The 25815-nt window shown below is 40.0% G+C and overlaps 1 protein-coding gene across 1 annotated transcript in view; it reads left to right on the top strand.

Annotated features, from left to right (window-relative positions):
• COL4A2 (collagen type IV alpha 2 chain) overlaps nt 1-25815 on the top strand; it is a 145239-nt gene that overhangs the window by 30918 nt on the left and 88506 nt on the right. The window contains exon 4 of the mRNA XM_036382587.2: nt 10260-10340. Within this exon, the coding sequence (XP_036238480.1) occupies nt 10260-10340 (81 nt within the window). The remainder of the gene's footprint in view (nt 1-10259; nt 10341-25815) is intronic.

The following is a 25815-nucleotide window of genomic DNA, read 5'->3' on the forward strand; positions in this document are numbered from 1 at the left end:
TGCAAATCTCTTACCCATTCTTCTTACTTTTAAGGAAATACCAGTCCAGTCCCATGAAGCAGTTCTGAAAAATTGCATAGCAAATTTCCACATTTAATATTTCCACTACAGTCATTTGTCTAACAGTCAACTCTGAAAATTGAGCCAGGGCTGTAAAGGTTATACTGGACTGGACTTACCCATCAACAGGTTTGATAAATGCAGTGTCAGCCAATCTGTGCCATCACTGATAAACCTGTGCAAATCCATTCCTTCCAAATCATGCTGTCAGGGATAATTCCATGCTTCCACTTCTTGGTAGATATTTCTAATTGTGATTTATATAATTCTGCAGGAAGAATTTAAATTCATCTTTCTTGCTTTCTTTATTATATCTGATTCTGCAGGCACAAGAAGATTTTAAAAGGCCATTGAAAACCATCGCCAACTTCATCCCTCCCAAGGGAAAAAAGAACTCCCAGGATCTCTTAAGTATTCACTTCAGAACCAGATCAGCATGTCTGAACCATGTCTGAACCATGACTGTAAACAGAACAATGTCTGTAAACAGTTATCAGAGCAAAACAAAGTTAACAAATTCATTTGATAAAAGCAGTTCAGACACAGTCAAACGTTTTTAAGTTATTACAGACAACATGAAACAGGAATAAAATCTCAGTGGTTATGCTCACATTTTGGGAAGCCCTGGCACCATTGCAGTGCACTGAAGAAAGTCCAGATGCTGCAGCCATGTGAACAGCTGTACAGCTGGTTTCTGTCAGTCCCCTCCCCACGAGCAGAGTAATGCCATTGCACTGCTGCTGGTTCAAAAGTAAAAAAATCTTTCCTACATTGGCTGGCTGATTTGTTCTTAGTGTAATAGGCACAGATGAGTTCTCAGAAATACTGGTTGCCTATCTGAAGTATAATTAGCAACCTTTAAGGCTTACCAGTCACAAAGAATAATATGTTCTTAAGTTTCCTGAGTCTGCCAATTTACGTAGGTGAGTAAACTAGACAGGTCAAATAACTGGCGTGGTTTATAAATAGACTAAAAAAAATCTCCATATATAGACTAGTATCCAGACTTTCTATTGTTTCAAGCAAATGATATCATTATTTGGATGTCTTTCCAAAACTGAAAACGACTAGACTTCGGAAACCAGAAGTAGTTAAATATAGAAATTGCTACTCTAATGAGTGAATGCTGTGGTTCATTATTATGCTACTAGTATGTGAACAAATGTCTTTCTGTTCTTAGGGATGGGAAAGGAGGTTTTATTCTAGTCATATAAGATATTGCACAAAAGCCAAATTCAGATTAAGAGTTGATAGGCTTTAACTTCATTCCTTTATGGAAAATATTCCAGTGTAACTGCACATATCAAGATCACACTGTTCACTAACTTGCACCTTGCATAAGCTCTGGGCAGATCAAATACAAAATGCACAGTGGTTTGCATGAATAAAATACTAGAATAAAAATTAAAAATTAAAAGAGAAACAATCTGTGCTTTTCAGTGTCCCTAACAAGTGATTACGTCTACTTTGGCAAGTCACAATAAAATCACAGAATTAAGTCAAAGGACTTTTTTCATTGCTGATAACTAGAAAACACTTCTGACTTCTGTAATACTGACCTAAGTAGCTTCTGTGGAGATGCATTTAATTCCTAGGGGTGGGGTGTTGAGAACAAGGACTCATGTTAAGATGTCCCAGAGAGACATCTTAGTCTAAGACCACCATCCTTTTAGATGAGAATTGTCATCTTGCATGTTAGATGAGAGTCTGCTGTCTCATAAGAAAAGGTGATAGTGAAAGAATACACATCTCCAAAAGTATGGCTTTGCAAAGATGGGGTGAAGTTTAATAGGATACCAAATTTTATCTTACCAATACGGTAAGGTAAATTTTACAGTAGTTACTGCTGCATCCTGTACCTTTCTCTCAGATTTAGCTAAAAAATCCTATTTGAACAAAGAACCAGGTCACATGAAGTCCCCTAAATTTAGGCATCTACGTATTCAGGTGTCTGAGTTCTTATTATAATCAAGGAAGTCAATGGGCCTGCCTTAACTAATAGTAATAATTAATGTAGGTATCTTTGCTTATCTTTATTAATACATTTTCAGCTTCAAAATCTTACTGGGTTCATACCTGCAGGGTATTTTTTTCTGCAGGCAAACCCAATTCTGGCCTTGGTAAAACAGAGCAACACTTTTATTCTCTTTTTGTAATAATTGTGGGCCATAGGTATCACTTCATGGCTGCTTAATATTTGCCCCTTTGTAAGATGTAAGAGACATTTTTAACCATGGTTGCACACTCTTCAAAGAGCTTCATGTTCCTGCAGTATCACCTGTCTCCTGCTACCATATATTCAAGCCTCAGCTGATGACTAAGACAAAATTTGTCATTTCTTTAGGCAGGCTCAAATAGAGAAGTGCCAGATGATATTTTTCTTCCTTTTCTGGATGCAATTTTGTTCCAGAAAAAAGCCTTTTGCATCTTATCCCTCCTTCATTAGCTTCTGAAAGCTGGAGCACTTTCATGCAGAGACCTGGGGCAGCCTTTTAGGATTCCTTTCCCATGGCATTAAAGACTCTTCAAAAATAAGCGGGAGTACTATATTTTTCTATAGAGGTGACTTTTTAAATTGTTTGTCATTTTAAAATGTTTTAACTGGGTTTTCCTATCTTATATTCATCTTTTGTAGCATAACGTCTAATCACCTTGTGACAGAAAAAAAAGGAAAAATATGGCTGAATTAACTTCATTACCTGTAAAATATGAGACTTCCATTCTCACACTTGTTGACAGAAAACCGTGTCACAACATATGCTGCTTGCTTCAAAATGTGCCATTTGCAAACAAACTCATGTTGGACAACTAGGCAAGACCCCTGGAGAGTTATTCAAATATCTGTGCTTTATATGTAAGCAGCTTTTAAGCATTTCTCATTGCCTGGCCTCTTAAAGACCTTTTTTTTTTTAATGCCTACTATATCACAGCTGCTCTTTCTGGATTTCATCTGGTTTTCTGGGTAAATATGTGTTTGGATGAAAGCCACAAAATTAGAAATGGTTTTATGGAAATGTGATGGATAAGTTCACACTGTATCATATCTGGCTTCTGCCATTGTTCCAAGGCAGTGTCTCCAGATGGCAACAAGAGGACTTTAAAATCTGAAGGGGTACAGTAAATAGTACCTCAAATAAAGTGAACATGTGGAGCTGTGAAGTTTCACTTTGAAATGAAACTATGCAGCCTTCAAATCAAGGCTGCATGCCAGGAGGTTCATATAATCAAGAGTAACAAGCAAGTCCATAAGAGGAAAGTCTTTTATAGCTTCATTTCTGAGAGATACAGAATTCATACTTCGCATCGCTGGTTTCAACATACTTGCTGAGACACCCTTGTGAAGACCAGTTTCTGTCTCTTAGGGTCTTCTCAGCATTGGGGACTTTAAATTCTTGCCCTTCCTTTCCTCACCCCAGACATCAAACAAAGGCATCCCAGACCCTGGGAGGAGTAGTGCTTTTGGTTACTTCTCCTTTGTTGCCATTCCCACGCCCATCAGGACTCAGAGCTGAAGCAAGCCACTTGCTTTCTTGGCATCCTGCTTCCCAGTTTTCTTGATACACTACCTGAGAGGGAGAGGGCATTTGAAACTTCACAACAGTTTATAATAAATAATTGATTGCCACAAGTACAGCTCTTCTCATTGCATTGGGAGGACCCCATTAGGCAGTGGTTAGGAGACCAGCTCTCTTCATACAGATGGTGGAAAGTATCTTTTTGTGTTCTTCCTGGGACCAATTTCCTCATCCAGAGTTTTTTCATTGAAGGATATGTAAATACATGGCTCCCCCTACTTTTGGTGGGAAGTGTAAACATTCATAAGATTTTGAGGTCACGCACTAAATTATTCTAGTTGCCATGCATCCACTCTGGAAAAGGTTCTGGCTCTCATTCAAATATGAAAGAAAGAATTAGTTCTTAGTGAAATAATTCTCAGAACAGTTGGAGAGAGGATCCACACCCACATCTTTTCCTTCCTCTCTGCCTGTGCCAATTATCTCTCCCTTTCCCTGGACAATTAAGGTCTTCACAGTGGTCTTACTGTGCCATGCACTAGCGGGACTGTTAGCAGGCGGTTTCCGATGGCTGATTGCATCTTTGACATTGTAGCTCTGAGGAGAGACCAGGCCTGTTCCTGGGCAATCCAGGCCTTCTCCACTGACAACATTCTCAACACATTTTGAGTGGTTGTTTATACATATTTCTAGAGAAGTAAGTTTGGTAACAGGCAACAAATGTTTTCAGCTCTTAAAGGAGTAAAATGTTTGGTTTGAGCAAAGACAACTGTGCTGTCACATTTGAATCTGATGAAGTTCTTCTCTGTCTGGTGATGATCAGCAGCAGGAGTACTCTGTCATACTCCTACTTTATTTTTTCTTCTTTCTTTTGAAGGAAGCAAAAAAATAATGTTTCTAAGTCAGGGCTGTATAAACCAAATTTGAAATTAATGTTGGTATCAACAGCTGAAGGTCAAATGTGAAAGCAGAGGTTCGTACTGGAGGTGTGGCCTGGTCTGGTCTCCCTGGCACTGACACAGAGGCTGACTCTCAGGCATGCCAGGAATTCCCTCGGGACTTCCAGGCTGAAGCCTCACTGGAAGCATCTGAATGTGCTGCTCCAGTGTGCTGTGCATTGCCACACTGCAGGGGCATGCAGTATGTCAGCACCTCAGTCCTAGCTCAGTGCTTCTGCAAGCTCCTCAAACTTCTAAAACATGCCTTGGTGAAACTTGGGTGAACAGAATGGGGCTTGTCAGCACAGACGTTAATGCACAACTACAATGTACAAAACGTTATCAAAGAAGATGTCGGTGTATGGAGTCTTTGATTGCAAGTTGCAATATTTTCATTATAATTTCCGTAATTATTTTTTGAGCTGTATGTAAGGAAATGGCTTATATTTCCTGGTCTTTCTGTACTCATAGAACTGTACTTTGAGGTCTGTCTCTGGTTGCTTTTGTTCTTTGTTAGAATACCAGCCCTTGAAGTGGAGGTACTTGAATGGGCACGCAGAAATGACAGCTATCCAAATGTGGCCAAGATTAGCAACAAATAAATCATTAACGTGTGGAAAAGTTTAAAGAAAAGTGCATATGTATTTCTGTGTTTTTTAAGAGCTTGGCTGAAAGAAACTGCATTTAAGTTGTCTTTTTTTGGCTGAAGATGTGTAAATAGAGAAATAATATTGTTTGGAGACAAAAAAATTATGAAAAGCAAGAGGGCAGAAAAATTTTTGTGTTGGGACACACACATTGTATGCTTGCTATACATAAAAATGAGAAATATTTACACTAGGCAAATATGCAAGCTTTATAAACATAGGTGGCACTTACTTACATGTTTTCTCTTGCTTTTGTTTGAGCAGTGTTCATGTTCCTTGAACATGATGAATATATTCATCCCAGCCCAGTGGCTGGGTAAGCCAGCTCTGGAGATGCTTAGCTTTGAACAGTGTGACCTGAGCGGTGTTAGATGTAACCTAAGATTTGCTGATTAAAGAAAACACCTCTAAAAACTTAGCATTTCTTTATTTGGCAAAGCAACTTATCACTGTTGTTATTAGTAATTATTCACAACCACATCACTGCAAGAAACAGTGAATTACAATTCTGTATCTTCTTGTTATTATAATTTGTACAAAATCACTGTAAAAAAATCTGATAAATTACACAAAAGGGCTATTAAGTTGTAATTCCACTGCCTTTGCTCCTGCAGTTGGTATTCAGGAGTAAGTCTATCCTTCCTTACAAGCTTATCCCTTCTTACCCCACCTTCCCACAGGGACATGCCTGGCCAAGAGACCTGTGGTCTCTCCCCATGGGGGCTCCCAATGGGCTTGTGCTCACAAGTCAACATCACTGCTGCCTGCAGATGTCCCGGCCCTTGCTCTTAGTATATCCTCACCACTTTCATTCTTCACCTAATTTGATGCCCTCTTCACCTTTTTTTTTTTTTCCCCCCAAGTTTTTCCCACCCCTGCACTATTTCCCTGCCTGTACTCCTCCCAGATAAACAACCTACTCTTAATTTCTTTTCCCTCATTGGTCCCATATTTTTTACACTCAAAAGTTACTTTTTCTGACACCATTACCTAGGCAATATTTTCTCTAATATGGTATTACCATTACAGTTGGCTGAATGAGACAGCGTTGCCTCCAAGGCCTGCATTCTGACCCTGTGGGTCTCATTGGGAACATTAATGTTACACATTTCTGGACAGAATTACTATACTTTACTCTTGATTCTCCAACCTAATTCTAATTAAGCAGCACCTCACCTTATGCACAGAGAGCTTGCACACCAGTGCAATGGCATGAGCTTATTTTGTGTTTGCACATATGTCTGCTCTTAAATAAAGTTCTTCACACTCAGTGTTCCCATCAAAGGATGTGTAGCTTCTTGTGAGAGTGAGACTTGGGCACTTAGCACAGGATTCATCTCATGTGAGCTGGACATCTGCTCTGTAGACACATCTCAGCCAGTTACCCTATGCTACATCTCTAATCCCCTTACCCTCCTATGATGAGATTTAGGTGTGGTATCTGAAATAGATCTGATGAGAGTCTCTGGGTGATCTAAAACAGCAGCTGGATGTTGTGCCTATATTGCATAAATCTTAAATTAGATCCTGTAAACCCCATTTCAAGACTCTGGCTAAACTCTGGACTTCTTAGAGATTGGTGTGATTATGCATCATCAAAACATGAGAAAGACTTGCAGCTGAAAGGCTTCTCAGCAGACACCTTCATACTTGAAGGCCAGTTCTTCCAGACTGCACAAATCCTAGAATATCGTTCTGGTACACTTGTCTTCATTTAACTGCATACTGAGCTAGTCAGGAGATCCATTTCCCCATCCTTACACTTTCTGCAGGGGGTGGATCTCTCTGTGGAAGCTACCTCCACCCACCTTTGTGGTTGAGAGAAAGCGGTAGGACCTTTCTGGGAGTGATGCAGTCCATCAGTTTTAAATTCCAGTGTAAGGATGGGATGAAGCATGTCCTAGATGTGACTGTTCTTGCCACTGACCAAAAAGGCTCCTGCTCAGTTCAAAACAACTACATATGGTTATCACCATTAGTGTTATGTTCCCAGAAATCTGTTTTCCTCAGGACACAAATAGTTGAGGACTTCAAAGTACATTGTCCATTGCTAAATTTGAAACTTTCAGGTTTTTGCATTCTAATTATTGACTGATATATGTCCATTTGATTTCCCTTCATTTCAATTGTGGGTCCATGGGTATAGTTGTTTTTAGCAAAGTTCTACAAGAATCCTTTACAGACTTATTTTTGAATGTTAACAAGCTTGTAAACCATACTGTTTTAGACTGTAATTCCCAGTAATGTAAGCTCAAACAGTGTAGCAACCTTAAAAAAATTATAAATATTGTAGATATTGTAATAGTGGAAGATAGTAGAAAATGCTGCATGTGACTAAAAGTTCCCAGAGTCATTCCACTAGCAGTTGAAAAGTGAAGAGGTGGAAATTAGGTAAAAAAGAAAGCCCAAGCATAATCAAGAAGAGGTATCTTACTGCTGGTCTCAAATGCTTTCCCATTAGGTTCCCTACTCTTGGAGAATCTTCCAGATTTTTCTTTTCATTATCTGCAGAATCTGTGTGCATAAAAGGATACAAAATGAAAAAATAATGAAAAAAAAAAAAGCTTCCTAAAATTGTGGAAGAAAACAATTGTTTCCCCATATTAGCTGCTGGTATTGTTACAGCATGCAAATTAAAATATTGGATGGTGGATAGTACACAAACAAGAGACCTTGAACTTCCATTTGAAATAAGCATTAGCAGCCTCCTCCATTTTTTTCTTACAAGTGCACAAATATCTTAACATAGTTCTGATTCATTTTCTATTTTCTCCTTGACAACAGTTTACCAAATTTAGAGTCACTATGCTATTTAAAGAAATAAACTTATTGTTCTCATTATTTTTTTCTCAGTAGGCAAAACTGAGAATCCACATGATCAAATTACTGTATCTGTCTGTTACTCTTAGGCTGGAATATGCTGTTGTTTACAACACTGACAAAAACAGATTCTAAAAGTTCAGAATTGATTGTTCCCAATGGCAGCACTACATAGCACAGTTCTCCTTAAAGTATACCCACATCCTCCAGAGGAGTATGATCACACAGGCCATTCATCTGCATGGCATCCCTAAAAATTAATAGAACTATACTCAATTTCAGAGAAGTAACTGTGGGGGAAACTCCGTTAAATGAAGGATACTGAGAAAAAGATGCACATTTCATCTGCAAATAGGTTAATAAGAAATCAACTCCATGGAAATATTTAACTCAAAAATGGACCAACCTGAGCAAACTGCTGGAGTTTATAAAATTATCTTGATTTAATATTTCCTCTAAACAATAGCTTAAACATAAATCAGAACTCATGACATGACACAGAATTCTGCTACATCCATGAAATAATTTCCTGAATAAAACACCTAACCTAGGTCAGGGCATGGTTTCAGTTTGGTGGACTACTTTGTTCAGTATGAAAACCCTACCTCCTCCATTAAACATGAGGATTAAATATAAAGCTGAAACAAAAGTGCTTTAGTATATAAAAGTACTTTAGATACAGACATGAACCTTCTCATGACAAGCATAAAAACTTGTTTTGGGAACTTTGTATTTCTGTGTATCATAAGATTAAGAGTCTGCTGTACAAATATGACCAAAGCAGGACTTAGGTAGTGCTTGGTGCCTGCTCCATACCTTTTATTAATTTGACTGCCAGGGAGATATCCAAATCCTAGAGCTGTGTTTTCAGGTAGTGTGAAGGCAGAAATGGATACCAGAGAAATGTGACTGAAAAACCTCAGGCGTTGAGTAGAGGATTGCTTAGAGCCCCATGGCAGCTTTGGTCCCCGCTGTTTTAGCTCCTTTAGTCAGCCCTAGAGGCAGGAATAGCAGCATCACTGTCTATTTATGAAACAACACAGCAGTTCAGAGCACCCATCCTGTTTTGGAGCCTTGTTTTTGTCCCCTTCACCTCCCTTTCAAGAGATGATGAGCTCAAGCTCTGAAGGAGGCAGAAAAGTGAAGGCACCATTTGCTTTAGCCAAGAGGAGAGCAAGTGACATGGAGCCTGACTCTGCACCCTACAGCTGGGTTGCCTTGAGGTTTCATGTGAGGAGCAGTGCATGTGAAATGCCCTGAATGAGAGATTTGAGTTTCCTGTAGCCACTAGACTTAGTCCTTCTCTCTTCTGACTGTATTAATAATTGACTGTAGGCCAAGTCAGGTTCAGAAATAGTGATGAGAAATCCCTTCCTTCTTTCCCAGATTACTTACTAGGCTGCTGGGTCATTTTCAGGGGGTTCCAGTGGGCTGCAGGCAGGTCTTCACAACATTCCTAATTATTAAGTTACATTTATAAAAGTCACACCACAGCATCTTTGCTGTTCAGGTTTCTGAACAAGACTGGCTGTGGCTGCTGCGTTCTGTGCAGGCACTTGCATGGAATATAATCTGAGTTTGCCGGCCTGTTGAAGTCTGTCCAAGGATTTCTGTGGAGCAGTGCATATTTTGTGATCCATATATTTGTGGTCCATGCCAATGAGGCAGGAGGTCAGGCAGGAGAGATATAACTGAAGACATTTACTTAAGCTGGGAGTGACTTCTAAATCACAGTGGTTGACTGCTAGCAAATTTTTTGTTCCTCCAGAATAGGTAGCCATAGAAGAGGAGAAAGCAGGAGTTTGGCTCAGGATTTTGAACATGATACCTACATCTTTCTTTATGTCCACCAATAAATATTTCAAAATACAGCAGCCATTTGGAGCATGCACAGAAGGATGTGCTGCACTGTGACCTAGGACTTAGTCCATGTCCCTAAAGAATTCAAGCAGCTGCACTTCTGTGATGTGATATCTATTGCATGTGTCAGAAAGATACGTGAGATACTGCTCAACATCAAGCTGCAGTGTTTTGAAAATGTGGAGGGAAATAAATGAAGTAACATTATATTTCTTGATGCTGATCTCCAAGAACTGGACAGCCACTCATGGTTGCTTCTAAGCATATATTAAAGAGCTTTCAGCTGCAAATCCTCGATCTGATCCTGGTCTTTGCTTTAGCAGTTCCCAGCAGGTCTGCTAATCAAAGCTGATTGTGTTGTTTCAGATATTCTAGCTGATATCTTTTAACTTTTGTGTTATGTGTGTTCTGGTTTGCAGGGTGGAAAGAAATACACAGGACCATGTGGAGGCAGAGACTGCAGTGGAGGATGTCAGTGTTTCCCTGAAAAAGGAAGCCGTGTAAGTAACATTTTTTCCTGTAAATTGTTCTTGATGGTACAAGTTCAATGCTATATATTTTGCTATAGGTGGACTTGCACTAGACTGCTAAGAGTGCTAAAACCATTATTCTTTTTCAGGAAAAAGTTGTTGGTATTTCATCTTACTTTCTCACAGGCTTGCAGATTTGAAGAAATGGTTTGTTGTGAATGCCTTGTTATGATATGTAGCAGGCACCTATCTGAAAAGATGAGGGCCAAGGAATCTGACGGCCATGACAAGCTGATCAGATCAGAATGATGAAAAGATACCACATACATGCATGGGATACAGACATTTGATGATTTTAGAGATCTTTTCCAACCTAAATGATTCAATAATTCCGTGATTCTAGATGATTTCCACTAGAGCAAGAAGGAGCCATGCCTGCAAAACCTGAAATCCCTGCTGAAAGGCAACTGTTTAGAATTCCTGGCATTATGTTGTGGCTGACAGTCTGTTCTTCATTCCAGGAACTAGTGAGGAATGAGGCAGAGGAAAGGAGATGGGGTGGAGGGGATTAGCCACCTGCCACAAAGAGCACTGAGAAATAGGGCAGGGCTCCTATCCTGTATGGCTTAGAGCCCTGGCTGGCAGGCTCCTTCTGTACAGCTTGGTCTTCTGCAGCTGAGACAGTGACTCAGCCTTTTCCATCCACCCATCTCTAAGAATAGGTCAGGCAAGAGATGTGGTGGCAGGTCATGTGCTTGTTCTGCTATCACAAACCTCATAAGATTTTTCAGTCCTCTGCCTTCCCTCCACACAGCCAGCCACCAGTTCCCATTCCCATTCCCATTGCATTCCTCAAGCTTGACTCCACGTCTGAGTGGAGGGAGAGGTGGCAGGAAAGTCACAGTGTAGGTGGGAGGCAAGGAACATTGCTGTTTACAGCAGAAGTCCTGATGTCTCCATGGAAGTCAGATGATCCTGGGGCCACCATGCCATGGGGACTGTTATGGTTATACTCCCATGGCCTGACCATGAGCTGCTCATGATCTGCTTTCCATTACAATAACCCAATGGCAACCTGATGATCTGAGGACAAACAAGCCATCCCCTGAGACACAGCTTCCCATGGGGCTCCCTCCAGCTGTTACTGCCTTACCCTCATCATCCAGCACATGAAGTTTGGCGAGTGCCTCCTGCCACTTCCCACTTTTTTTTTATTTTCCCACTGAAAATCAAAAACTGATGCTGTAAGATGCTCACTAGAGTTCATGAAAATATCTGTTGCAAAACTGCCAACTTTGAAATGTTTTTCATGCTCCTTATTGACTGAATGACCTTGAATTTCAAGTTGCCAAATATGAAAGAAAAAAGAGGTAGTTAAACAAAACTAACTGCATAGGTTGGAAAAGCTGAAAATGTGAAAATACCACAGTAGAGAAGCAGTCAGGTGCCACTGACAAGAAGCTCCCTGTGAGTTGCTTCCTATCTAGATTGGGAAAGTGAGGGCAGATTTTATGTACTTGCTTACCACTCTCAGTTTTACCTCAGGAAAGTAAGTAAACCCACTTACTAATGAGGTTGGCCTCCCTTTAAATAGATGCTCAAAAAGAGAAAAAGGACATGCTACAAAACATAAGTTATATTTTACTGCTTGTGGTTAATTGTGCAAGATGTGAAAAAGTATTGGAAAAGGGGATTTACAGAATTTTACACTTCAAAAATAATACTTTATCCCTCTGTATTTTACCTCTCTGAAATGATACACCTTATTCTGATTTAGCATACACTGCCTGTGTTTTGTGTCTGCTGATCTCTTCAGATGTCACAACCTCTGTTAAACATCTGGTTTAAGGAACAAGATTGGCCTTTAGAGTCTAGTCAAGTTTGGCATAGCTTCTGGTCTCATGCTAATCCTCAATGGGAATATTTATTTTCACAAAAGCTCAGTATAATCTGGCACGGCACACGTTCTCTGTTCGAGGTGACTCATCGCATGCACAATAGAGGTCCTGCGTGTTTGCACTTGTCAGAGTGCCTGAAGCAGTCTGGCAGAGCCTGCTTCTGCAGTGGCTCTCCAGCCCAGGTGCCACAGAGCTGTCACTTGCCTGCAACTCAGGTAGGAGCAGCACTGCAAGGGTCTGCAGCCAGCTGTCAGCCCTGCCATCCTCTGGAAATTCACCCTCTGTTAGTGACAGGTCAAAAAACAGGCAAATTAAAAGCATTTTCTTAGGATTGCTGCTTCTGAATGCACATCAGCATCTGTTGAATGAGGTGAATTCATTGAAGTGGTAAACACAATTTCAAAGTGTGAAAGGAGTGAAGGTGTGAAGGAATTCCTGCTCTTTATTTATATATGCCTCTACTTCTTTTGTTGTCATTGTAGTCTTAAGATACAGCATTTAAGGAAATAGGCTTAGCTTTATTTGTTGTAGTAACTTTTGTTTTTTAAAAAGTATTTTTTTGCAAAATATGCCCACTGGTATCTCCTGGGACTCTGTGCTAGATGCAGAGAGACGCTGTCAAGATGTATGGAGATTCATCCTGGCTTTGGTGATCTGGGCCAGGTCTCCAGGTGCAGGGCATCTGGCAGCCCTGTGCTACTGTCTACACTGCTTTTGGTTCAGGACTGGTGAGGATAGGCACAAAGGCACAGGAAAGCTGAATCCTGCTTCACAGTGGCAGTTTCTAGAGGCAAAAGGCAACCTAGCACAAATCAGTGCACCCACCTAGCAGGCCTACTGGAAAGAGGTATGTGGTTTTAGGTTGTCTCTACTCTGTTTTGGCTGGGCTTGACCCTGCAGCTTTCACTGGGCTCAGACACAGCTTAAATCCAGTGATAACAGAAAAACAAAACAGCAGAAGCATCATCTGCCCACTGTAGTGGTGGGGGGAGCTGCTGCAGCTAAGCAAAAGCATCATCTAGCCTGCAACCTCCTGCCTCTTATCTGAGCTGCTCCCAGGGCTGTGAGGACACCTGCAAATGGCACTTTCTTCTTCATTCCCAAAAGGAAAGCTGGTCAAATCCAAAAGCAGAGAATCAAGACATTGTTAATAACTATGTTAGCAACTCACAGCAAATGTTGAGTTGTTTCTTGGAGAAGTTTCTCCAAAGAAATGTCTCTCAGGCCATACATGATCCCCCTGAAGTTCCCACCTCCAGTCCTGCTTTGTGTTCACATCTTCATAGCAGAAAGAGTAAAGGTCCTTCCATAAGCTGGTTTTGGTTTTCCCAGTCTTTATTGACATTTTAGTCTTTGTTCTTTTCACTTCAGCCCATTTATGTTCCAGTTGTATTTACTGTTAGCTGGTTACAAATACCCAGTCTATCTAACCATACCTTCCATCTAGGTAGATGGCTGGAGCTGGGGCTGCAGGAGCCAGGTTTGGGGACCAGCTTTGGCCCCATCTCCCCTTCTCACAGTGGGCAAAAACTCAGTGGAGTTGCAGTGCAAATCAAGGCTCCTGGAGGAGTGTTCAAATCCACATGACCAGAAACCATAGTATAAGCCTCAGTGGAGGACACAGAGTGAGAAGACAGAGGAAAGACAGCAGACTTTTCTCTCTGAGCAGATTAATCTTCTCATTTTCTTCTATGGCAACTTCTCCTAAATTGTTCTCCTACAACAAGAGACTCACCCATTCCCTAAGGTGCATTTGGAGAACATAATATAAGGAGTACAGAGATGCCTGGGTGTGAAGGAAAAGAGTAAAGGGAAACACTGATAAGGTATTGAAATTCTGTTTTGAATGAAATGGAAAACCTGGATTAAATGAATTTTTTAAAATCTGGTTTTCTTTCTTTCTTTTTCCTCAAGATTTTTATTGTAGCTCCTAAAATCTTGAGATTTATAGTTCTTTGTAAACCATGCATTGCTCAGAGAACAATATATGTGCCTTAAAATTTGTTAAACATTAATGCACTTATGTAGGAAATGATAACTCCATTCAGTACAATGGCCAACTGTTTGATCCATTGAAGTTCATAATCAGCCTCACTTCATCACCAGCCTAGAAGGCTTTCTAGAAAGTGGAAGTGAGTAGAAATCTTTTTGATCTTTCTATAGAGTGAGAAATTGCACTCTTTTGTACTTCCCAAGTCAAGCGTCTAACAGTGCTCAAGCCATTTAGCCATTGTTTTTGCAAGGGGCTGGAATGATGGAAACTGAAATTATAAGACAGCTTTGTGTCCCCCCATAAAGGCTACTTCTTGGGAAAGCCCAGACATTTATTTTTAACCTAGACTGACATGAGTGTTCACTAGCAGTCCTTTACAGATAGCTGTTCTGTTGCTTTCACTGATGCAGTGGCCAAGGGTAAGCTATTACCAGTACACCTAAAATTACTTCTGTCTGCTTTTGGATGCTACACAGTTGGGAAATATAGTATGTGATATTTGCTTGCAAACATTTTCCGTACAAGTTTAAGTCTTAACACATGGGCTAGATTTAGATTTAGATTTAGATTTGTTTCTTTGTAATTAAAAACAAACAACAAAATAGAACACACAGATATTCTAAAGTCAACTCCATTATTATATTTTAGGGAAATGTTTAAATCCAATAAAATAATTTCATCAACTGTTAGTGTTATTCTTGTATATCATAATTAACTGGCTTCCAAGCTGATATAATGGCAGTAGCTCCTTGTAAGTCTGTTGGTGTAAACTGATATATCTGATTAAATCTGATATTTAATTTTTTTTTCCCACAAAATAATAACATTAGAAGCATCTTCTTAATTATTCATGTAGTTCACTATTCTGTTCCCAAAAGTGAACTACCATAAGAGATGCTATTTATAGGGAGCACAGAGTTCTGGCAATTTTCTGCAGTCCATTCACTTGCACCCAAGATAACCCAATTTAAATATTCCTTCAGTATCTGTGTTTCGTCCTGAATTTTTCCAGTCCTTTTTTGAAGCTACTGTAACTGTGTGTCTTTGCAACCTCCAGTGGCACTATTCAAATGATATAAATTATATAAATCACTGTCTGACCTGTTCTAAGCAAAGCTCCCTCTGGTTTCCTCAAATACACCCTGTTTCCAGTACTGGGAGATTTAGAGTAGGTCTGTGTTTAGGTTACTCACTGTTTCCCTAATTTTGTAAATCTCAGTTATATTGCCTCTCAGCTTTCTCTTCTCCAAAAGGGTGAGTCACTTTTTTGGTTCTCTTTTGAAGGTGACACTCTAGCCCTTAGTCCCTTTACTCTCTCATTCTGTGACAGACCAGAACTGTACCCATCCAGTTCGGTGGGGTCCTTCTGGAGGTTCCAGCATGAGAAATCATCAGATCTCCTCATTCCTCAGCACCAGCATCATATTTAACAAATAAGAGGGATTAGTATCATCTACAGATACTCAGATGTTTCACAGTTCAGTCCCTTCTGTAGATCACATTGGAATCTTTGCAAAAACCAGTTACAGCATGTGTCTGAGAGGACCCAATGGTGTTATGTCTTCATTTTGAAATGTGACCATCAGGTGCTATTCTTTTCTTCCTATCCTTTAACAGCCTTCAGTCCATAAGAGCACCTCTCTTACAACCCCAAGATAATTTATTTTAAAAGCTTCAGTGAAGCATTTTATAAAAACAGTTTTGAAAATTCAAATACATTGTAGTCACTAAGGCTTGCTTTACCATGATTATCCTTGAGCTCAGTTATTGTGTTCCTTAAGGTGGACTACTGCCTTGCCAAGCAGGAAACTCAAATAAACTGGCCCACAGTTCTCAAAGTCTCCTCTTGAGCCCCCTTTCTACATGGAAGCTTGGTTGGCACCAGCCCACTGATGCAGTGGCAGTTTGTAATGCTGGGTCACACACTTTGGCCAGCAGTTCTGCAGTTTCACTCTTGAGTTCCTTCAGAAGTCATGGGTGAATGCTCCCACTCGTGTTCACTTAGTAACACCTACCTGCCTTACCTGTTTTATCTACTACTTCCTTCATACTTATCTGAAATTATTCTGTCTCAAGGAATAGAGATCTTCTCAAGTACCTTCAGCAGTAAAGACCTCTGCAGAGAAGTCACCAAGTTTCTCTGCTATGGCCTTCCTATCAATGCCCCTTATGAGCTCTTGGCATCATGTGGTGCTGCTATTTCCCTTGATGGCTTTTTGTTTTCCTTTAAACAACTTCTTACTATCAGCTTGGTTATCTTCTGCAAAATCTTCTCATTCATTTTTAGCCATCCTAGTTGCCACTTATTCTTGGTCTGTTTATGGGCTTTCCTGTTCATTTCAGCAATGTTTTAAATGCCAGCCCTTTTGCCTACAATAGCCTCCTTAGTTTTTTGTTTTTTTTTTTTTTTTTTTTTTTTATGAGCTATGCAGAGTTTTTATTGAACCATTTTACTTTCTTTTTGATATGTGACACATAGTTTACTGGGATTTTTAGTACAGTGTTTTTGAAAAGCCTCCAGGTTGCTTTAGGCTTCTTGCCTTTTTGACTGCTTTTTCAGGCTTTTACTATTTTTGTGATTTTTATGTATTTCCCCTTCTTGAAATTGGATATCTGTGTGATGTATTTGTTTGGCTTACTTTATCCCAGTGCACTACAACATTCAATTCAGTTATATTTTGAAGGTCTTGCAGAGCAGTTCTCCCAATAGTACCTCTTGAAGCAGGTCCTGTGCAGTACTTGAGACTAAACCCAGAGCAGCATTCTTTCTTATGGGTCTCAGTGTTTATTGTGCTAAGAAAAAAGTCAGTTAGTGGGTCTAATACTTTTATTTCCTTATCCCATCTGGATGAGGCATTGTGCCTGGCAGTATGTGGGTAGTTGGAATTGGCCAGTATTGCTACCTGACCTACTTGTTCAGCTTCTCTAATTTCACTGAGTATTTAATTATTGGTGTCTTTAACAGAGGAATCCTAAATACAAACCAAGTCCTACCTTTCTGTTATTTCCACCCACAAGGACTCCTAATGTTCCCCTCCTCCCTATTTTTTTCTGTAACACTTTGTTGTAGCCTGCACGTATTGTGCCATTGCCCTGTCTGTATCTCATTTTCTGTTGTTCCTGTAAAGTAGATGGACTAGTCTATGTATGCTACAGATTATCCTCCTTTCACCAGCATGAGATGCCTTTTATGTCAGGGTTGTCATTTATTGCTAAGTGCCATAATTCCATAATCTTATTCTTTAGATTTCTAGCATTGCTGTAGAAGCACTTGCGACTTTTGACCATCCTCTGTTGCAAGCACCAGTCAAGTGGAATTGTAAATTGTATTATTTACCTTACCTATTCCATAAAGCTGGCCAGGACCTCAGTCTCCCACACAGCTGCCTTGAGTTAACCCCCTTGGACACCCCTGTTCTACTTCCCCTCATGAGGGCTATAATCCAGAATTGTATTATGGTCACCAGTCCCTTCTACCAGAACAAATTCCTATCTGGCCATCTCATGGGCTCTGCTCCTTTTGCACTTAGCAGCCCTTTCAGTCCTCTCACCTGTTCCAAGTCCATCTCTCTGTGTCAACTCATCAAACCTCCTGCTGCCATCTCCAGCTTTGTCCTCTCCTGGAAGATTCACTCTGTCCCAGGAGCATCCTCACACCCAGCAGACATTATAGTCAGCTAGAGCTTATCAAAAGTTTGATCCCTTCTTCCAGGCTGATCATCCACCTTCCCTCTGACTGACAACCCCTAAACACTTGTTAGATCAGCATCAAGATTTTGTGGGATTTTTTTGATGGTCAGCAAAACAGAAATGGGTTGGAAAATGTCCTATTTGCTTTCCAGTGTTTGCCATATACAAAGCTTTGGGAGTGAACTTGATCCCATATCTACTGAAGTACTGTCAGATTCTGCAGCAGAATGGATAGAAGTACCAAAAATTGGTGCTTCAAAATCTCACATTGCTTCATAGACCAAGGTTAAGTCTCTGGAAAATTCCCAGAGGTAAAGCTGCCCTCTGAGGGAAGGTATTTGGAGGTGGTGTTTGTAATGCTAACAGATTTAAAAGTAAAGTGCCTGTGGTATTAATGAGCACTATACATGGGATAGGATGGGATGACACTCTTCATTGTTTCAATGCTGTAATTGAGTTGGGTGTGGTACTTCAAGATTTAATTTTCTTTTTTTCTCTAGCCAAGGTGATAGAGGAGGGCAGCTCCATTGGCAAAGACAGGAGAAGTGTTACTGTAAAATCTGTTTAACAGTGCAAAGCTAAATTCTGCTTTCAGATACATGCATACAGTTTTCTTTTGCACATGTGTGCGAGGGTAGTTTCAAATCAATGATTTTTTTTAAGTTTATACTTTTAAAACTCAGCCTTACAAGGTCTTGCCAGCATACACAAATGCCTGAACTCTTGATATTGTTCCATAGGCACCTAAGTCTTGGGTATAAGGGTTAATAGCATGAACTGTTAGCAGCAAACAGGCCCAAAATCTTTAGAGTTCACTAACAAAGGCAGGCAGTGTACAGGTTTGCTTGACAAAACTTGAATTTGTGTCAGTCTGAAACTTGGTATCTTTATGACCTAATGTTTTATTTAATGAGGATTGCTTTACCTGGGCTACACTGAAAATTAATCAACCATGTAGAGGGATAGTTATGTTGTTAGCTAATTGCTGTCCTCTAGTACATTTGTCTTGACATTTTTTGAGTGAAATATGCATGTTTCCTTTTTTTTTTTCCCTGAGCTCTGTTTATACATGTTTAATCAACATCAGAGATCTTTTTGAACTAGTGGATGGAGATTAGATGACTTTCCCATGAGCAAGAAGCTCTACTTCCCATATCTGCATTCTACACAAAATCTGAGATTTGGGAAGCAGTGAAAGGTCTTCCTCAGAATCTCTTTCAAATAAAAAAATGCAAGATATATTAAAAAGCAAATCAGAGTGTTTTGTTTCAGTATATGCAGGAGTGCAATTAAACATTCACACAGAAATCACATTTTCATTTCTAAATGTTCAGAACATTGTAAAGAATATTTAAAAAATAAAATTAACTCAAATGGAGACTTTCTTTCAAATCAAACAAAATATGCATATTGACCAAAAATTATTTTTTCATTCCTCGTTACCCTTTTGCTCTTTTGCAGAACATTTCTATTTCAACCAGATATGAAACATTGTTTGATTCCATAAGTAATGAATAGAAATTGTATTTATTTGTAATCCAAAAGAATAGAAGACTTTTTAAGCCTATCCCATGGTAACAATTTGCACTCCCTGCCTTTTGCTCCAGCCCTGAAAGCAAAATCCCTTCAAAGCCTTTGCAAATCAAATGTACAGAACTGTACAGAAGAAAAGAAGAATGATACTTCAATTAAGGGTAATCAAAAGGACACATTCACCTTTTTATTTGCATTTTCAGTTTAATAATTTTAAACTCCCCTGGATGACACACATTATCTCCAGCAAAATAAAGGCAAGGTATGTAACATTCATGCAGATACTGCACCTTCCTCCTAAAGCCCAAGGTTAGACCTGTGCAGATACTTCTATGACCTTGTATCAGAAACGTTTGCAATCTCAGCTGATGTGATGAGAAAACAATTCAACAGCATTGGACAAAGCTCAAGAATTTTTGTCATCAATCAGAATGAATACCAAGGTTGCAGTTTAAACAAACTTATGACCGAAGTCAATATGCTGGATTAACTATTTGCATTGTAGATTCAGCTCTTCCATTTGAAATGACACCATCTGATGCCTTTTACATTACCTATGTGATCTGTGGATTTGTTACACTCATTGAAAAAGCAAATCTTATGGCAGTTTGCTAATAAATCGAGAAGGTATTTCACTGATATTTCAGGAATTTATTTTGAGGGCAGCATTTTTAAGAGTGTATTTGAACACCGGCATTTAACAAATTGGAATGAGAGATGGAGAGAAAATGCAAGAGAAATTGCAGTAAGAAATCAAGGACCATTTTATTTCAGAAAATAAAACAAGACTTAAGATTTAATTCTAGAAAAGTTAGTTCTAGTGAAGAACTAACAGAAAGGAGACTTTCTGGAGGTGAGTAGTGCAAAGTTAACTTTGGTGATAATAGCCAATGCTGAGATAAGAATCCTTTGGATGCAATTCACAACCACTTAAAAATATTGCCATACCTTTTTTCTTGAATTGCTTTTGTTTTATCCTTCCTGTCTTCCTGTGAAATCCTGCAAGTATATTTTACCTTATTTAGAAAATAAGTACCTGAAGTTAGAGAATGTCACAAGTGTCTACTCATCTGTCACCTTTCCACACAATGGGGTCAATAGTGTCTGCATAGACAGCACATCCTCCTGTATGTGTGTATGTGTGTATGTGTGTATGTGTGTATGCATGTATGCATGTGTGTCAGCTCTGTGGGGTAGAAGTTTCCCATCATGGAGTGCTCACAGTGCCAAGGGTTTGATCCCTGCATGGTCCATTCACTCAGGAGTTGGACTGGATGATCCTTATGGGTCCCTTCCAACTGAGAATATTCTGTGATTCTGTATCATTGATCTTTTTCACGTATGAATTTCACTTCATTAAGGAAATGAAATGCACTGTCAGGATTGTTTTCAGAAAAATGTGTTGTCCATTTGGTTACACCGTCAGGCTTTGACTTCTAGCACTCAGTTCAACTACTGCACAAAAGTATTATCTGTGCTTTCAGCCAAGTTTTGCAATTTCTGCTTACTGTGAGAAGAAGTTTAAAGATAGAGCAGCAGGGGGATGATGGTTTTACTCTGTGACTGGGTAGCTCACACAGGCATCCAAGAGGGATAATCCAGGTCATCCTTTAGCACTTAAATTATACTCCAGAGATTGTAAATGTTTCTCATGACATATGTCTGAGGCTTTACAAATTTCTCAAATGGTGCTTGTTTCTATTTTCTGTATTTTTGTCACATGGGAGCAAGTAACATTGACCCATTTTCCTTTTGTCTGCTTTGCTAAGTACCAAACTATTAGTGGAATCCTTTGAGTCTGACCTGGAGAGACCAGGAATGTGGGAATGGGCAGGCTGTCATCTCAAACAGTATCTGCCAAGGCAGACTGAGCCTGTTCTCAGCATTTTCTTACTGACACTTAAGAAAATAAATGTTCTTTATTATCCTCAGTTAGTACAAAAGGTTTCCAAATCATCTTCAGTGTCTTTGCATAATTAACCAGACTGTTGAAGTATACCTGAGTGTTTCCATTACATGTATCTGGAAAATGATGACAAATGTTAAAATATATTTTATTGACCATTAGATATGGACTTTGAGAGCATGCAGAAAGAAGATCTTGAAGGATAGAAATCTGTGTTTTAGGCACAGGGAGCAGCTCTAGACAATGAATAAAGCTGCAAGCCTAAACAAATAAAGCATCCGTGCAGCATTCTTTCTCCCACAGGCTAAAACTATTTTTCTATGAAAAGACTGTATTAGTCTGTAAAATTCCTTTCTGTCTACTGCTATCATAGAGGCCCAGCAAAGAAAAGTATTTTGGGGTTTTTTATGGTTTTGGTTTGGGTTTTTTTCTGGTATGGGTCATGGTTGTTCAATTAAATTCTGTGTTTATATGTTGCTTATTTAGTATTATTTATTATTTAGATATTTATATCTTTATAATTTATTATTTACTTAGCAAAACTAATTTTTTGTAAATACAATATCACTGGTTAAAGATATGTTATTAGCCCTTATAAACTTGTTTAAACCAGGCTTATTTGTCCCCAAGATTGTTGGCAAAGTACAGCAGAGGTGTAAGAGCAAAAAAGGAAGTTGTAATTGCTATCCTCCCCAGTACAAATTGTTTCACTCCATTCAGAGTATGGCAACTTGCATAGTCTTTCTGTCCAGTCAAATAAAGACTTGGATATGTCTGTATTATTTTATCTGATCTAATTAACCCTTTTTCTCTATAAATCACCTTTTGGCTGGTTTTCAGTTTCTAGATCCCCTGCTTTTCTCTTTCTTTGGTGAACTGTTATCTACTCTCAAGCATGTGACATCTTTTCCTTTTCCATTTCACTACCCTTTATCTGTTAAAGGCTTCCTACAAGGGACTTCCTGTCTTGATAGCCTGGAAGAGGAATGAAGGAAGCTGGTTCTGAGATGAGGTCTCCCTCCTGTCATGCAGGATGCCATGGTCTTTGCAGCTGTCTGGGCTTGTCTGTGTTAGGATATGAGCTCCTTGGGCAGGAGCTGTTTGCATGTGGCTCTTTGTATGGTGCCAAAAGCATTGCTAACCCTTCCAGGTTTGTGGCAGAGGTAGCATCATGCAGAGGGGCACAGTGACAGCTTCTTTCCAGTGCACAGGGACTCCAGCAGAAAGGGCTCAAAGGCACCACATGATGATGTGGGTGTTGGACCCATATATATCCCTTATTCCAGTATTTAATGAGGGAAGGCACTGGCATGCAAATTTATGGATAAAATGTTTTTTCCACAGGAAACTCTTCAGTTCAAATATGACTGTGCTGCTACTGCAGAGCATCCCTTACCACTGTGAGACTGATCCCTTTCCATGACAGTCCTGTAGACAGGACAAGCTAGGTTGCATGAGCCCAATCTGGACCTTCAACCCCTCCTCAGAGAGTGAGGCTGCAGGACAGAGGAGGGATGGGCTCCCTCTGTGAGAAGGATGTTGTTGCTGTCCCCTGCAGCTCCTCATCCTTAGCCCCTGCCACTGGAGCAGAGGCAGAGGTGAATGTGTGAGGACAGATCCATTGGTTTTTCTTGTTGTTACAAGACCTCACAAACCCAACAACAGAGTCTGTGCTCTGCTGCCTCATACCTGGTGCTGCCAGCAAGGTCTCGACTGTCCTGCACAGCTGCATTAAAAATAAAAAACCACATAAAACTGCTCAGAATTGCAGCTCCCCATGCAGCTCCTCCCTCTCCTCTCCTCAGCTGGCTTCCCTCCTTCAGATGGTTGCAGAATTGGTTTTGCTAAATGACATAAGGTTATAATAAATCAAGTGAGAAGATTTGTGTTGTGCTTCCTACTGTATAGGAGAGGTCCATATGGTTTAATTACTTCCTCTCTATGTCAGATATATGTGTATAAAATCTCTGAAGTCATGTGTAACTGCCAAGATCCTATGGTGTGGTTTGAAACATCCATGCAGTGAACTCTCACATCCTACAGATGTGCTATGAAATATAAATGTAAAATAGAAGAAGTTAAAATATCCAGTTAGACAACAGCATTAAAATTAGAGAAGTTGATGGAGAGATCCAGAATTCAGCACAGTGGAGGAGGGGGGGAAAAACCAAAAACTTCTTTGAGGCAGAATAGAGTTTTATCGTCAAAGGAGACGAGAGAAAAATATTACACACACCCTCATACACCCACAACCCCCCCTGAAAACAGCAGAGCAGCCTGAGGAGAGACACCATGTCAAAGACAGCTGCTTAGTGAACTGTAAAGCCATCTGAAAAGTTTAATCACAAAATATATCTGCTGATACAGCTTTGGCCACCATAGAAAATTCTGCTAGGCCATGTAGACCTGCAGACCCAAGATCATGGATGGGTCTATGCACAGAGCCACAGTCAATGTCTCAGCAGGGAGCTGCTCACCCCTGCATCTTTAGAGCTATTTTCTCAGGGCCTGTCAGGCATGTAGAGGCATATTTTCAATCTGGCACAATGGCTCAAGCATCTCTGGAGTAGGGAATGGTATGTGCTGGAGTGATGTTAAAGGTGCAGAGCAACTCCGTGGGATCAAGCATGTCTGGGGCCTGATCTGCAGTGGTAACCTTAGTCAAGTGAACTAGAGAACAGGCTTGCTGAGAACATCCTTCTGTGTCATGCCTCTAAAGATGCTTGAGCTATTCCAGATAAATGGGAAGTGGAGAACAGGTCTGTTGGGGCTAGTCTGGATCCATGGCTACCACCAAGACCAAGGAAGATGAGACTGCTTCATGAGGAAGCACCCATGGGAAGAAACAGAGTGTCCTTGGGCTGCCCCTGCAAGTGACCCTCACACTGCTCCAAGGTGCCAACACTCAGCAGGACACTTTAGCCCATGCCCCACTGTGGTACAAGGTGTGCAGAACAAGAAACATGCAGAGGGGTAGGGGTGCTCCTCCTCAGGGGATGCAGACCCTCCTGCCCCCAGCAAGTCCCTCCCCAGTGTCTCCAGTCCTCACTGGAGGGACACATGACACCACAGCAGTGCTACCCTCTCTGGTAAAGCCATCAAAGATGGCTATACATTGCTGCCACTGTGATAGTTTTAGTAAGTAATAGTTTCTGCTATACAATGCCAATTGTATCAGTCATGTGTACATTTAATCAGCAAAAATCCTCTATATAATTTCAGCATCTCCTGCCTAAGCATGGCAGTTTGGCTCCTCATGTTTACCAAACCAAATACACACTAAATACCATTCTCAGTAAGCATACTTTTTTATAAAAGCCCAAACACTCTGGTATAAATAAATATACACATCATATTGTCAGCCTGTGGCTGTGGCTTGGTGCATTTACACAGCTGCAGTTTGGGCTGTTGTTTACTCTTTTCCTCACAGACATTGTGTTCTGGTTTCTCCCTGTAAGGATTTTCCTTCTCTACCTATTCTTAGTCCTAGACAGAAAACTGTCCTAACTAATCTAGGTTGTGTAACTTTAGTGACTTCAAAGATGTTTTGTATGGTGTAAATCAGAGCACCAACTGGCTAAATAAACCCTCCTTGCAATGAGGCATAATTGTAAAGCTAAATGTGTTCCTGCCTCTGTGTACTAAATCAACAGGAGTCCTTTTTTGTGGGATAAACATACTTCTCAGTCATGTATTTACAGTCACTGGAAACATTCTTGCAGCCAGTTGTGAATCCTTTGCTTCAAGAAGAGATCTTTTGTACTGTATTTTTTTTATTTACATTCCCAAGTCTCTAAACCAAATTCTGTTGAAGATTTCAGGAAGTGTCTGCAATTAGAGGCTGCAGAGCTGTTACCTGTACCCAGTGGAATACTATTTCATTTTCATTTTCGGTTCAGAGCATTCCCTTAATGAAATTCAATGCCTGGTATCAGTTTATAATTGTTCATCTGTTCCTGCCATTTGTTTACTCAAACATATACCACAATTTTCAGAAAAAAGATTGTTCAGCTCATGTTGTCTTAAGTATTATAATGTATTCTTGTCATGAAGTGAAATACAGGTCAAACTTTAACTTATCCCTTAACTAGCTACTTAGTTCAAGGATAAACTTCCTCAAAATTCCCTCTTTACAAAATCTAGTAACTCCTAGGGGTTTTTAACCTCTGTCAGTAAACCTGTGTCTTTAAGCAAGTACACGATCCCTTTTATGCACGTGTCACAAATGAGTCCCTTTAGCTGCAGGTCTCTGTAAGCTGTGGGGTGTATCCCACCCCATCCTTATGCTTGCCAAACAGACTGCAGCTATTGCCACCAGACACAATTTGGTTGAGGTCCTGCAAAAAGGACTATTCTTGTTTGGTCACATATTCTAGCTGCTGGTCTGATTAGCTTTCAGAACTGAAATTTGTCAAGAAGTAAGCTTTGGCTTTTTAAGACCTAACTAAGCATCTAAGAATTCTTGAGAGGCTCGAGTGTGTTTTG

The sequence above is a fragment of the Molothrus ater genome, chromosome 2 (genome assembly GCF_012460135.2).
Source record: "Molothrus ater isolate BHLD 08-10-18 breed brown headed cowbird chromosome 2, BPBGC_Mater_1.1, whole genome shotgun sequence".
NCBI lineage: Eukaryota > Metazoa > Chordata > Aves > Passeriformes > Icteridae > Molothrus > Molothrus ater.